The sequence below is a fragment of the Trachurus japonicus genome, chromosome 19 (assembly GCF_045865225.1).
Source record: "Trachurus japonicus isolate A0001 chromosome 19, Traja_1.0".
In the NCBI taxonomy this organism is placed as follows: Eukaryota; Metazoa; Chordata; class Actinopteri; order Carangiformes; family Carangidae; genus Trachurus; species Trachurus japonicus.
The window spans coordinates 6,892,061-6,904,183 of NC_140925.1; the positions used below are offsets into that span (position 1 = coordinate 6,892,061).

At 45.6% G+C, this 12,123-nt stretch overlaps 1 protein-coding gene across 33 annotated transcripts in view; it reads right to left on the reverse strand.

Annotated features, from left to right (window-relative positions):
* tcf7l2 (transcription factor 7 like 2) overlaps positions 1 to 12,123 on the reverse strand; it is a 94,373-nt gene that overhangs the window by 16,362 nt on the left and 65,888 nt on the right. For all 33 annotated transcript variants that reach the window (XM_085762256.1, XM_085762252.1, XM_085762246.1 and 30 more), the window contains one exon: positions 2,660 to 2,792. In XM_085762256.1, the coding sequence (XP_085618382.1) occupies positions 2,660 to 2,792 (133 nt within the window). The remainder of the gene's footprint in view (positions 1 to 2,659; positions 2,793 to 12,123) is intronic.

The following is a 12,123-nucleotide window of genomic DNA, read 5'->3' on the forward strand; positions in this document are numbered from 1 at the left end:
TCTTTAAATCAATACTGCTTCTTTGGCTTCTACAATAGCTATACTATAAGTGTTATAATAATAATAATAATAATGGCTGTGAAACTGTGTACAGCTCCATGGCCTCCGGTTTGCACGTGTAATCATCAGATTTCCGGTAAGAAAAGAAGCAGGTTTTGTTTGTTTGTTACCCCGCACTGACGAGCAGTGACAAAGATATCTAATCTAAGGACAGCTCTTGTTGAGGGCATCACAGCGTCCACGCCGTTTGCCTTTACTTTCCGTGGCAGCTGACAGGCGGAGAAGCTGCATCGACAAGCTGCCCTGAATGACTGCCTTGAAAAGGTCTCGTACACAGCCCCGGTGTAAAAATAACTCCTCTCTCCTCTCCTCTCTCTCATGACAAACTTGAAACAGGGAACACTAGACATGTGTAAAAGCGCAGCAGGGAGGTGCTGTGTGTCTGAGAGTGAGTGTGTGTTTGCTCGCTGTCTCTCTCTCTTTCTCTCTCAGCAGACCCAGGAACTGAAGGGACTTTTCTTTTTTTTTTTCTGGCTGATGTGATGTGTGTTTCTTCCACACAGCTGGCCTCGCCTTGTGCAGCTGTTGTTGCAGATTATCAGAAGCCGGAGCCAGTTCTGGTTTGGTTCTCGTCGTCACACACACACACACAGAGCAGCAGAACTTGGCCACTTTGGGCGGTTACACCCAGAGTTTCGGACCGGAGCTCGATCCAGGTCAAGCAGGCAGGAACCGACTCTTGTGAGAGACATTCTGTTGGACCGCTGGACCACGTCTGTGTCCGCGCTTTTGTGTGTGTGTGGAAACTTAACTTTTTTTCCCCTTCGTCTTATAACAAAAGGGAAAATTCAATTAAAAAGAAAAGCCTCGTGAACATTATCCCATCGCCACCCAGCGCTCAAGACCTAATATAGCTCATTAATTAATTAATTAAACACTGAGCCCAATTAAGCAGCCCCATTAAGCACTACATTAAACAGCAGCTGGCGCATTATTTCCCCCCTTTTGTAAGGACCATCATAATAAGGGAACATTATTACCTAAAAACACAGACTGAATCCACCAGAGACCGCTGAAAAGCAACCAAATTAATCGCCGCACTGGAAATGCATTAACCTAAAAAGGACCGAGGCTGAGTGACGGTGAACAAAAACGAAGCGTCGGGGTCAAGATGTGCCACGGAAATGATTGATATTTGGCTATAAATGCGCGTATTGAACGATTTGCAGGGGGCGGCACTTGTGGAATGACTGCAACCTGGACACTGTGCAGATGCAGAACCTGCAGGATCAACAGGGTATGAAAAGATCTCAACAAGTGCAACAGCTGATGATCAAAAACGAGGAATCCAAGTGCTCGGGTCACTCGGGTCACGTCTTACCGTTTTGTGTACTTAGCTGCAGAAGCGGTTTCAAAAGACACTCGAGGACTGTGTGCCGTGTGTGCGTGCTGCTCTCTAAAGAAGCTGGATGTGAGCTCCTCCAGCTACACTGGCTGTCTTGTTTTGGAGACTTGGCAGCGTTCGAGGTGGGGGAGCTGTGGTCGTGACAAGACGCGGTTGTTTGCCGAATTCTGTGTTTTACGAGAGGTTTATGCGCCACTGTTCAGGTTCTTGTTCTCCAAACGCTGAAACCACTTTTTTGCACCCCGAGCCAAACCGTGTTAATGACCGCGATCGCTAAAAAAACCAATCAGTAACAGATGAGAGCGGCAGCTGTCGACGAGAAGCACTCGACCCGACTTCGTCCCCCAACGTAACTATTACGTGTTAATGGGGAAAATTGAACATTTTCTATCTCATAATGACACTTCACATAACAAGCGTGGGCGGGATCAGTGTTCAACAGGATGCTGGGTTAAACATTACAGGTTAGAGAATGAGCGCATTGTAAATATGATGACATCTGAATTGGATTCACCAGACAGACAGACGCCATCAGGTCAAACATTAGGTGGCGTAATAAAACATTTACACACCCATCAGTGCAAACAGTTATGAGGAAGTGAGGAGAGCTGCTGTGGCTTTTTATATATCCCAACTTCCATCAAATTTCTTAACAATACTGCTTGAGTTTGTGCAATAATTCTATAGTGCTCTTACTATGGTGAATTTATGAGGTGTATGTATGTGCTATGCTGTGGGATATGTGCAATGTGTTATGTCTTGTGTTTGCTGGGTCTATTGTTTTTTGTCATTGTGGCCATCAAGGCATTTTTGGCGCAGCTGCAGAGACCAAGACAAATTTCCCTGAACGGGACAATAAAGTTTATCATATCATATCATATCATATCATATCATATCATATCATATCATATATGTTATTATTCTAACCAGTGGCTGTTTGCTGTTTTTTTTTTACCTTCTGGAGGTGTGTATTTATATATTTACTTATTTACCTTACACTGTTTTTGAGTACTCTGTCCTAATCATGTCGATACAGCTGTTTTTGTGCAATGGTACTGTATGTTTGTATTGTTTGTTAAGTGGATGTATGTGTTTTTACTGGTGGCAAAGTAGTTTCCCCTTGGGGATCAATAAAGTTTTCTATCCTATCCTATCCTGTCCTATCCTATCCTATCTAGTGTTTATCCTATCCTGTGTTGAGGAAAAGTTTCATTCTACACCTTTAAAACTACACACACACACACACACACATACCTGTTTTGGGATCCACGTCTGTCTGTAGGTGAGGTGGGGGGTTCCCCGGTGTGAAGTGCTCATTGCTGTAGGTGATCAGAGGTGTGAGAGGGTGCACATGGTGAGGGTGCTGTACCACTGGAACCTTATTAGACTGAGAGAGAGAGAAGAGGAAGGAAACACAGAGAGAGAGAGAGAGAGAGAGAGAGAAGAGGGGAGACAAAAAAAAAAGAGAGGAGGCCAAGGTGTTAATATTTGGGTAAAGGGATCTAGATTGCAGGCGCCCGCCGCAGAATTACAACTTGGTCTGAAAAGCTCTCAAAAGAAGAGCTATCATATTCTGAGTGCTCTCCAGGCGCCAAACCGCCAAGCCACAGTGAAAATAGTGTGGTTTGTAATTAAAAACACTTCTGCGGTGTTTCGCCCTGGAATTCGGTAACACAATCTAAGAGGGGCTTGGGGGCTTGCCAGTTCACATTTGGGCCCGACGTGTGATGAGGCAGTTTTTTAACCACGGTTGCAAGTGAAGTAATCGATCATCTGTAAACCACGAAATCAAGGCAGCGCGTGTAAATCCACAGTCATTAGCAGCTCCAGTCAGTGCTCTCCTCCTCCTCCTCCTCCTCCGCCTGGCCCTCCTCTCCTCCTCGCTCCCCTTTTCCCTCATCTATTCCCCAAGGGCCTGGTTCATAGAGGGTTAGGGGTGTATTGTAATAAAAGGGTTAGGAGAGAGAGAGGAGGTGGGGCTAGAAAATCCATTTCTGCATTTTTGCCAAATTAGTTTTAGCTATGTAATCTTCTCTTTGTGCTCCTAAGTGGTGCAGACCCCCTTTTTTTCAATTACCCAAAGATTACAGTGGAGCTTTAGGGGTGTGCTGCCGTGGGCCCCTGCGTTAACCGGAGCTCAGCCCCTCTCTCTCGTCGGGCCAGGCTGGGACAGACACTAATACACACACACACACACTCACACACAGTCCCCCCGACCACAAGATAACCAGATTAGAGCTCTGCTGTAGATTAGGCTGGTGGCAGAGGCTGCTCTCGCCTCTTTACCCACACATCCTTATCCTGCCCTCAGCAGTCAAAGAAGCAGCACTAATCAGGCTTATCATAACATGGATGATACGTTCAGGGGGAGAGGAGTGAGACACTGAGCTGCTTGTGTGTGTGTGTGTCTCTGTGTGTGTGTTTATGTGTGTGTGTGTGTGCAGTCTGCTCTCTCGTAGGCCACACACCCTCATTAGCGACTTTAACCCATGCAAGGAGAAAAAAAAAAAAAAAGCGCTCCACTGTGGCACATTTCCAACAGACTTTGAAAAACATTAATGGGACTAGATGTTGGCAGGGGGGCATACATGCATAAGATGCTTCGGTTGCCCGACCGACGCTCATTGACAATACAAATGCAAAGCTGCTGCAGGCCCAAAAGGCAAATGAGACAAACGTGAGCGGAGCTTAATGCCGCAAAACTAAATCATCACGTGGCCCCGTTGAGCTGTTTGAGGCTGTTTGAGGCTGGAGTTATCAGAATATCAGCTCCACACCAACCAATAAAATGTGTACAAATGTTCAGTGGGGCAGTTTAGAGCTGTTTGTGTGTGTGTGTTTGTATGTATGTATGGGCCGTACAAGCTCGACCATCTACAGTGACGGTGGTGGTGGTAAGGGGGGATGGGGATGGGGACGGGGATGGGGAAGGAGTGTGAGGAGGAGGAGGAGGAGGAGGAGGAGGGAGGGGGGGGCATTCCCTTTTGCCATGGTCCCAATGAAAGATTAATGAACCCCAGCAGAACTCCAGGGAGGCAGAGAGACTCCTGGGACTCATTCACAGCCCTGAGCTGAAAGGGCTGGGGAGGAGAGAGAGAGGGAGAGAGAGAGGGGCTGTGTGTGTTTGTGTGGGTGTGTGGGTGTGTGTTTGTGTGTTGGGCGGGTGGGGTTGGGGTGGGGTGGCGGTATAGGTGGAATGGGATTCGTTGGGAAAAAGAAACACAAACCAAGACACTTCTTCTTGTTGCATATTGAGGCTCCTGATCTGATCTGCACATCCAGAACAGAGGGATGGAAAAGAAAGAAAGTAGCAGAAAAACAATCAGGATGGGGTGTAGGGTGTGTATGTGTGTGTGTGTGTGTATGTGTGGGGGGGTTATGACAGCTGCCATATGCAGCCTGATGAGTCGGGCAGCTGAACGCTAGAAGATGGCCTCTATGTCTCCCTCCCTCTTTTTCTCTTCTTTCTCCCCACCCCTCTCTCCCTCTCCCTCTCTCCTCTATCTCTCACCTCCTAACCTCCTCCTTCACGACTCCCCCGCCCCTCCCTCGGGTAATGATGTGAAAGAATGTTGTCAATTCTTCATCTCTTCGCTGCAGAAAAAAAAAGCTTTAGTGGCCATTTAAATGAGTTCTTTTGTCCGGGGGCCCCGGCCATTGAGAAGACAGTTCAAAATGCCCATCCACTGAGTCCACATTTAGACAGAGGGTGTTAGAGAGAGAGGGTGTGTATGGGACCGAGAGAGAGAGAGAGAGAGAGCTAGAAGCCAGCCGATTTACATCATAGTCACTTGTGGTGTAAGAGTGTGCTCTTTTTTTCCCTCCTTCCCCCTGAAAAGCCCATAAGTGAGGCAAATAGCAACAGGCTGGAGCGACTGCTGCCTCCACAGTCCACTACCACAGACTCTGTGTGTGTGTTGTTGTGAAAGCGAGCGATAAACTCAAGTTTTTTTGGTTTGTGTATATGTTCTGGCGTCTGTTGTTGTTGTTGTTGTTGTTGTTTTCCAAGGAAAGACAGGCTGTTTAAAGATTCATCCACCTTTCACAGTCCCCTCTGACATGGGTGAAAACTCTAAGAAATCCGCCGTGCCATCAGTCAAACTCACTCCCACAGCCTCCGACGGCCCCAGCGTGTATATACAACACAATCGGTCAGCTGATGCTCCCTTTTTCCGTCCTCACGTGCACACACACACACACACACACACACCGGCGTCAACTTCTGACGTCAAAGCACCTGCCCCTGTGGCCACCGTGGGACAATACAACAGGGAAGCAGGGACTCAGAGAGAGTCTGGCACGCTGCTGCTGCTGGGTGCTTCAACCGCCACGGAGCTCACAGAGCGCCGAGAGACAAAAAAAACACACACACACACACACACACTGGCAACGTGGGAGGCTTTGCTTTGCTCTCCCCTGCTCCACAAAAAGCCAGGGGAAAAGAAAGAACATTTCCTGGCCCTTAACACCCCCGCTGACTCGCATCCTTCCCATGCACCACCACCACCACCACCTCCATCATTTACAACAAACAAATCTAGAGTAGCAGGGAGACCAACAGAACAGACACAACAACTAGTCGTCTGTAGTCATGATCACCAGATTTTTCTAATCCTCAAAACAAAAGAAGACAAACAAAAAAAGACCCTGAAGAAAAATTCAGAAGAAGAGCGCACTCTTGCAAGAAACATCAATGAACACGTTGACTCTTTCCACGTCCAGGACACATACGGCGCCTGCTGCTGAGGAGGGCCAGCACTCAGCACACTTGATACACCACACACACACACACACACACAGAAGCGGTATCTGCTGCCTCTGGTTATACTATATTGATATCGTCTTGGCTCTATTCTATTCTTTTCTATTCTGTGTCCCACTACAAGGCTGGTATATGGATGCATTTTGTTTTTGTGTCATTGTGACAACTTTCTATGCACTACAGTGTTTCCTCTACAACACCTGTAAACAGCCACCACTGGTTTTATTCTCTAGACTACTTACAGCACAGCGTAAACTCTGTGAGTGAGTGTTAACCTCATTGCCACACGCTGCTGCAGTGCTGCTACATCTAAGTGTAAAAACGTTTCCTATACGATACGATACGATACTAGCTGGTGACTAATGCTGCTGCTGCTGCCATTGTGAGAAAAAAGGCCTTTTGGAAGTGGACAAATGAATGAGCTGCTTCAACTCAGACCTCTAGGGAGAGAGAGGAGGGGAGGGGGGGTACAGGAGAAGGCAGAGCGGGTGAGAAAGTGACAGCAGGACGGAGTGAGACAAAGAGAGAGGGAGACAGAGAGGTGCAGGCCGGACAGGAAAAAGCTGTTGGCCTTGCATTTCCGCCTGGTGGCACCTCGCAGGGCCAATTTGAGCCCTAAATGTGAATGTGGCGACCTTGCGGGGCCCAGGGGGGTGGCCGAGGCAACGGAGAGGAGAGGAGGAGGGGGAGGAGGAGGGGGTTGGGGGGCGAAAACCTCTGTCTCTCTGCTTTATGTCATGATATGATGAGTTGTCACAACAGCTTGCGGGGCGCTAATGAGCTGTAGTGAGGCCGGGGCAGGGACAGAAGAGGCCAGGGAAGAGAGGGGAGGGAGAGAGAGAGGAGAGAGGGAGAGAGGAGAGAGAGAGGAGAGAGAGAGACGTGGGGATGACAGTGGCGTGATGGATTGGGGTCCTCTCAGGCCTTTCGAATTCCAAAGCAAGCAGAAAAAGCTGCCAGAGCGCCCTGAGCCTCTCCCAGAACGTGCGAGTGGCCCACGTCCAAAGCACATGGAGTGACACCACACAGAAAAAAAACACACACACACACACACACACACACAACAGCAGAGGAGCTGGGGGAAAGTGTCAGACTGTGTGTGTGCAAGTATGTGCAAAAACCCCCAAAAAAAAACAAAAGTACAAACTGTGCTGCCGCCAATCTTAATGAATCATCTGGTATCACTCAGTGTCGTCCTGCTCAAATCTGTTTACATACATGATTGCTGTTTTTCCTTTGGGGAGGACAGAGTATAGAGAGTAGAGTGCCCCCTCCAGGCTGAAGATCCTCATCTCCAATGCTTATCATACCAACTAATGTTCACACACACACACACACACACACACACACACACACACACACACACACAGAGAGACACACACAGACACACACCAGCCCTGGTAGCACATGGTCAAATCAATCCTCAGATTGAAGCAGACAATCTAAGGGAATACTCAGAGATTAACAGCAGTGGAATATAAAATGTTCTGACAAATTGAAGCCTTATCAGAGCCACAATCCTGCAGCATAGTGCGCTGATTAAAAAAAAAAAAAAAAAGAGCTCTGCTACATTTCAGAAATAATGTTTCTTGGTTGGTTAATCTTTGGAGAGGAGGGAAAAGACTCCACAGTATTACAGACCTGGGAATTGTAGTTGGGGGGTTAAAAAGCAGATATGGAGGTGTTGATCAGTTTTCTCTCTTGCAGGGAAGATGCGTCTCCGAGGGCAAAGGGCTCCGGAGACCACAGTATATTTAAAAGTTAATCTATTCACTTTGCTGCAGTGACATGCCGGCTGCTTGATCAGAGCGCTGAACAAAAATATTATGTGGGCCAGAGCCTTTGCTCCCCTTCCTCCTGCTCTCTTCGCTAGCACTCAAGTCGTTCGTCACCATTTATTTTTGCTTCCCATCTTTGATAGTCGGCACATCAAATAGAATCGCAGAAAGGACATGTTCTGATATGTCACAGATAAATAAAACTGCGCACAAATAGCTTAAATATGAAGTGGTATTTGGTAGAGCTGTTGTATTCTGCGAAGACAAATCGCCTCTTAGACGCACGTGCGTTAAAGCTTTTTCTTTTCAATGTAAACAGCCTCTTGAGCTCTCATACCTGAGTTTAAAGGGGGCTTTCTCCAAGAGGTGATATTGTATCACAGTGTTAAGAGCCAGACTGAAATCTGCCTTTTGAAATGCAATCAGCCCCTCAGAATTTCAGTTGAAAGCCAGGCAATTAAGAATTTGAATTGGATGGCAACATTAACAAAGGGATATGTTAATCTGTGAGGTTATTGAAATCTTATTTTACATTTCATGGTTAAGACATGAGCTTGATCAAATAATGTTTTGTCAAGTAAATAATATTCATCTTGAGAGAAGCACATCCCTGAAAATGTACTTTCTTTAAAAAAGAGAGAAAAAAATGGATTTGGATTTTTTTTCTTTTTCTTTTTCTTTTCATGTTTGTTATTTAGGCCTAAATTTAAGAGTGCACAAATATTTTCAAAGTGTGTGTCTGTGCAGGTTTGAGCAATTAGCATGCATATGTGATAAAACAGACATACTGTATACACACATACAGAAGTTGAGACCAGACTTCAAACCTCCTCACCGACCAACTATCAACCTGCATCACAACAACAACCTGTCAGAGTAAAAGCCTTCAGAGGTGAGAGACAGTGGAGACAGTGGAGAGGCAGTGGGGGGTGAGTTGGGTGGGTTGAGGGGGGGGCAGGGGCCTGCGTTACTCACCCAGCTGCTCAGATCGAGGTGCCAGCAGCCCACCTGCTGGAGGAGAGAGAGCCCCCGGCCCAAGACTCCTGCCTTGGCTCCCGTCTCCTCCGGCCCGGCTGGAGCTCCATCCCGCGGGTACATGACCCCCTCTGTCCCACCACCACCACTCCCCCCTGCCCCCGTCTCCTCCTCCTCCTCCTCCTCTTTCTCCTTCTCCTTCCCGTTCCACCTGTCCCCCCCCTCCTAGCTCCTGTCTTGCCTCTCCTGGCCGCTTCTCTCCACCACTTCTCCTCCTTCTCTGTCTTTGTCTGTGTCTGCCTTGGCTCCTTGCTCCGCTGTGTGTGTGTGTCGAGCGTGTGTGTTGCTGTGTTGCATGTGTGTTTATCGTCCCCCCTCTCTTTGCCGCGGCCGGCTGACCATTGTTCCCCCGGGTTTTGGCATTAAGAGTACGTCCATCTCTTGAGGCGTCAGGGTCTGAGGCCTATAGTTTCCCCATAAACACACACACACACGGTCACACACACTGTCCTCTCGACCAACTGACATCCATCCTATATATATACAGTATATATATTTTTAGAAATCCACCACAGAGGCCCTCGCTCTTAGCACATAGCAGTCTCCTCTTCTCTCTCTGTGAAAGTTTTGATGCCGGTGACAAGAAGTAGACGAAGTGAGAGCCAGAATGTGGACAGACAGAGGAGGAAAAATGACTGTGAGCAGCTTTTCAGCACCGCAGCCGTCTTCCCACTAGCAATACTCCAGAAAAAAAATATATATACCCACAAACACATAAAAAAAATCAGTTATTACCCAAATCCCTGCTGTACGTTGGGTCTGTGTATGTGTTTCTTAGAGTATGTGTGTGTGTGTGTGTGTGTGTGTGTGTATGTGTGTGTGTGTGGGCTCTGCCGTGCCTCCAGGATGCCCAGAGACGAACTGGCAGCTTGAAAAGCTTTGGCTACAAGGTAAAGCGAGCAAGGCGAGAGATGGAGACAAAGAGGAGAGAGAGAGAAGGAGAGGGAGGGAGAGAGAGATAGAAAGGGAAAAGGAAAAAGGAAAAAAAAAAAAAAAAAGGAACAAGACACAACAACATCCACAAAGGGAGGGCAGGCTCAGCAAAGTGTGGCCAACAGTCACTTTATCTGTGTGATGCTGACAGTCCCCTCTTCATACACACTTTCCGGGGGGGGAGAGGGAGAGAGAGAAAGTCTTCACTCTGACACGGATGTGGCACCTTTCGTCGTCGCAGTCCTTTTCTTTTCTTTTTTTTTTTCTTGCTCCCTCTCACCCTTCTTCTAAACAATACCTCAGAGGTGGAGAACAATTCTTCTCTTAACCCCCCCCCCCCTCCACCTCTCCCTCAACTCTGTCTCCATTCAAGGTTTATGTGAACAAGGCCTCGAGCCCCCTCCTCACCGCCCTCTTCTCCCCCATTCTCCTGTCTCCGCAACTATTTCACCTTCAAATCCATTATCCTTCTCTTCTCCACACTTCGGTCTAATGATAAACTTCACATGGTCTTTTCCAAAAAAAGAAAAAAAAAATGAACATGTTAGAAATCTTCCTCTTCAAATTTCTTATTTGTGATAATTAAACAAGTCCTTATAACCAGACACATTGTTTTTAAATAATTTTGATCGATAATGTTGATTTTGATCTTTTTTAATTTATATATATATTTTCTTTTTAAAAGTCCAAAACAAAATACTAATTTTGTTTATCTTGAAAGAAATTATTTGTTCCAACATTAAACATTTAATATCAGGGGAATATCATCTAAATGCTTAATAATAGGAGCAGAAGAAAAAAGGAAACACACTATAAAAAGAAAAAAGTTAATTTAAATAAGAAATTTTCATTTTCAAGTTTAAATTCTGAAAACAGCACAAATCAGTCTCCAGATGTAAAGGATAATTTTCATTTCTACATTCTATAATTAACTCGACTTGTCATCTTTTAATTACCTTTTATAACCTTTAACAACCTGAACCTGACTAATGACCGTGACAAATTAAATATTTATAGAATAAATTATTTCCATCCAAGCACAGTAATATTGAATTTATTTTTAATAGAACCTGGTGAGGCTTAATATTGAAGAAGAAAATAATTCAGAAAAAAAAAGGAGCTAAAGTGAGGGAATTTTAGAAACGTTGGAAATGAATCAAGAGAAAAATATCTTTAAACGTGAAGCCAGTACAACAGGGGGCTTTAATGTTCCTTCAGCTGCATTAAGGCATTTTAAGAGTTGGCAACAGAAGCTAAAAAACTTACACAAGACTTTTCTGTTAATACGCTGTTCCTTTCTTTTTTCGCTGTGTTGTCGCTCGGCCTCTCTGTCACTGTTAGGACCCTGCTCTTCCCCTGGCCTGCAGCAGGCAGTCCTGAGGCCCTTAAAGCCAAAACAAAGCCCTGGGAATGTCCTTTACACAGCTTGGACAATAGCGCCGGGGCTCCAGCTTGACAAGTAAAAGAGCCCCGACAAGGCGGTGGCTAATTGCCTGCCCTCCCTCCATTCAGCCGGCCTGCCACACTCCTGCCATCTCCTTTTGTCCCACGTGCACTTTCTTAAGTAAACTGCCAGTTCGCCAGTAAGTGATGGACAGCTCCCAATCACCCAGCCACAATGGCATCAACGCCACAACACAAGAGAGCAGAGGGGGGAAGAAGAAAGAAAAGAAAAGAAAAAAAAAATACTCCATGCCACGCCACTGTCTGAGATGTTCGCACGAGACACAGAAGTATGGAAAAAAAAAAAAAAGGAATAACAAAAAGTTTTGACAAAACGAGGAAACGGAACAACCTCTGACCTTTACACAACCATTATCTTCTCAGATAACTTTTAGCAACACAGGATAAAACACTAAATACAAAGTGTTATCAACACACAAAACACAACTTCAAAGTCTCTCCTTTTAGCATTTACTGTAATAAATACAGTAAAATTATGATATTAACAAAAAATTACATTTGATTAGAAATTAAAAGATGCAGCAAGATTTTAGACATCAACTAAACAAAAATATTAACCCAGGCTCAGTGATGGGAAGAGGATTAGTAGATGCAACCACTGATCAGAATAAGTTAAATTTAAATGATGATACTACATATAAATTTTTTAATTTACCTTGTAAAAAATCTGCCATTTATTCATTTAATTTAATAGGATTGTGTTTTAGCGCACAATAAACAAAAATCATATTTAGTTTGATGCCTTA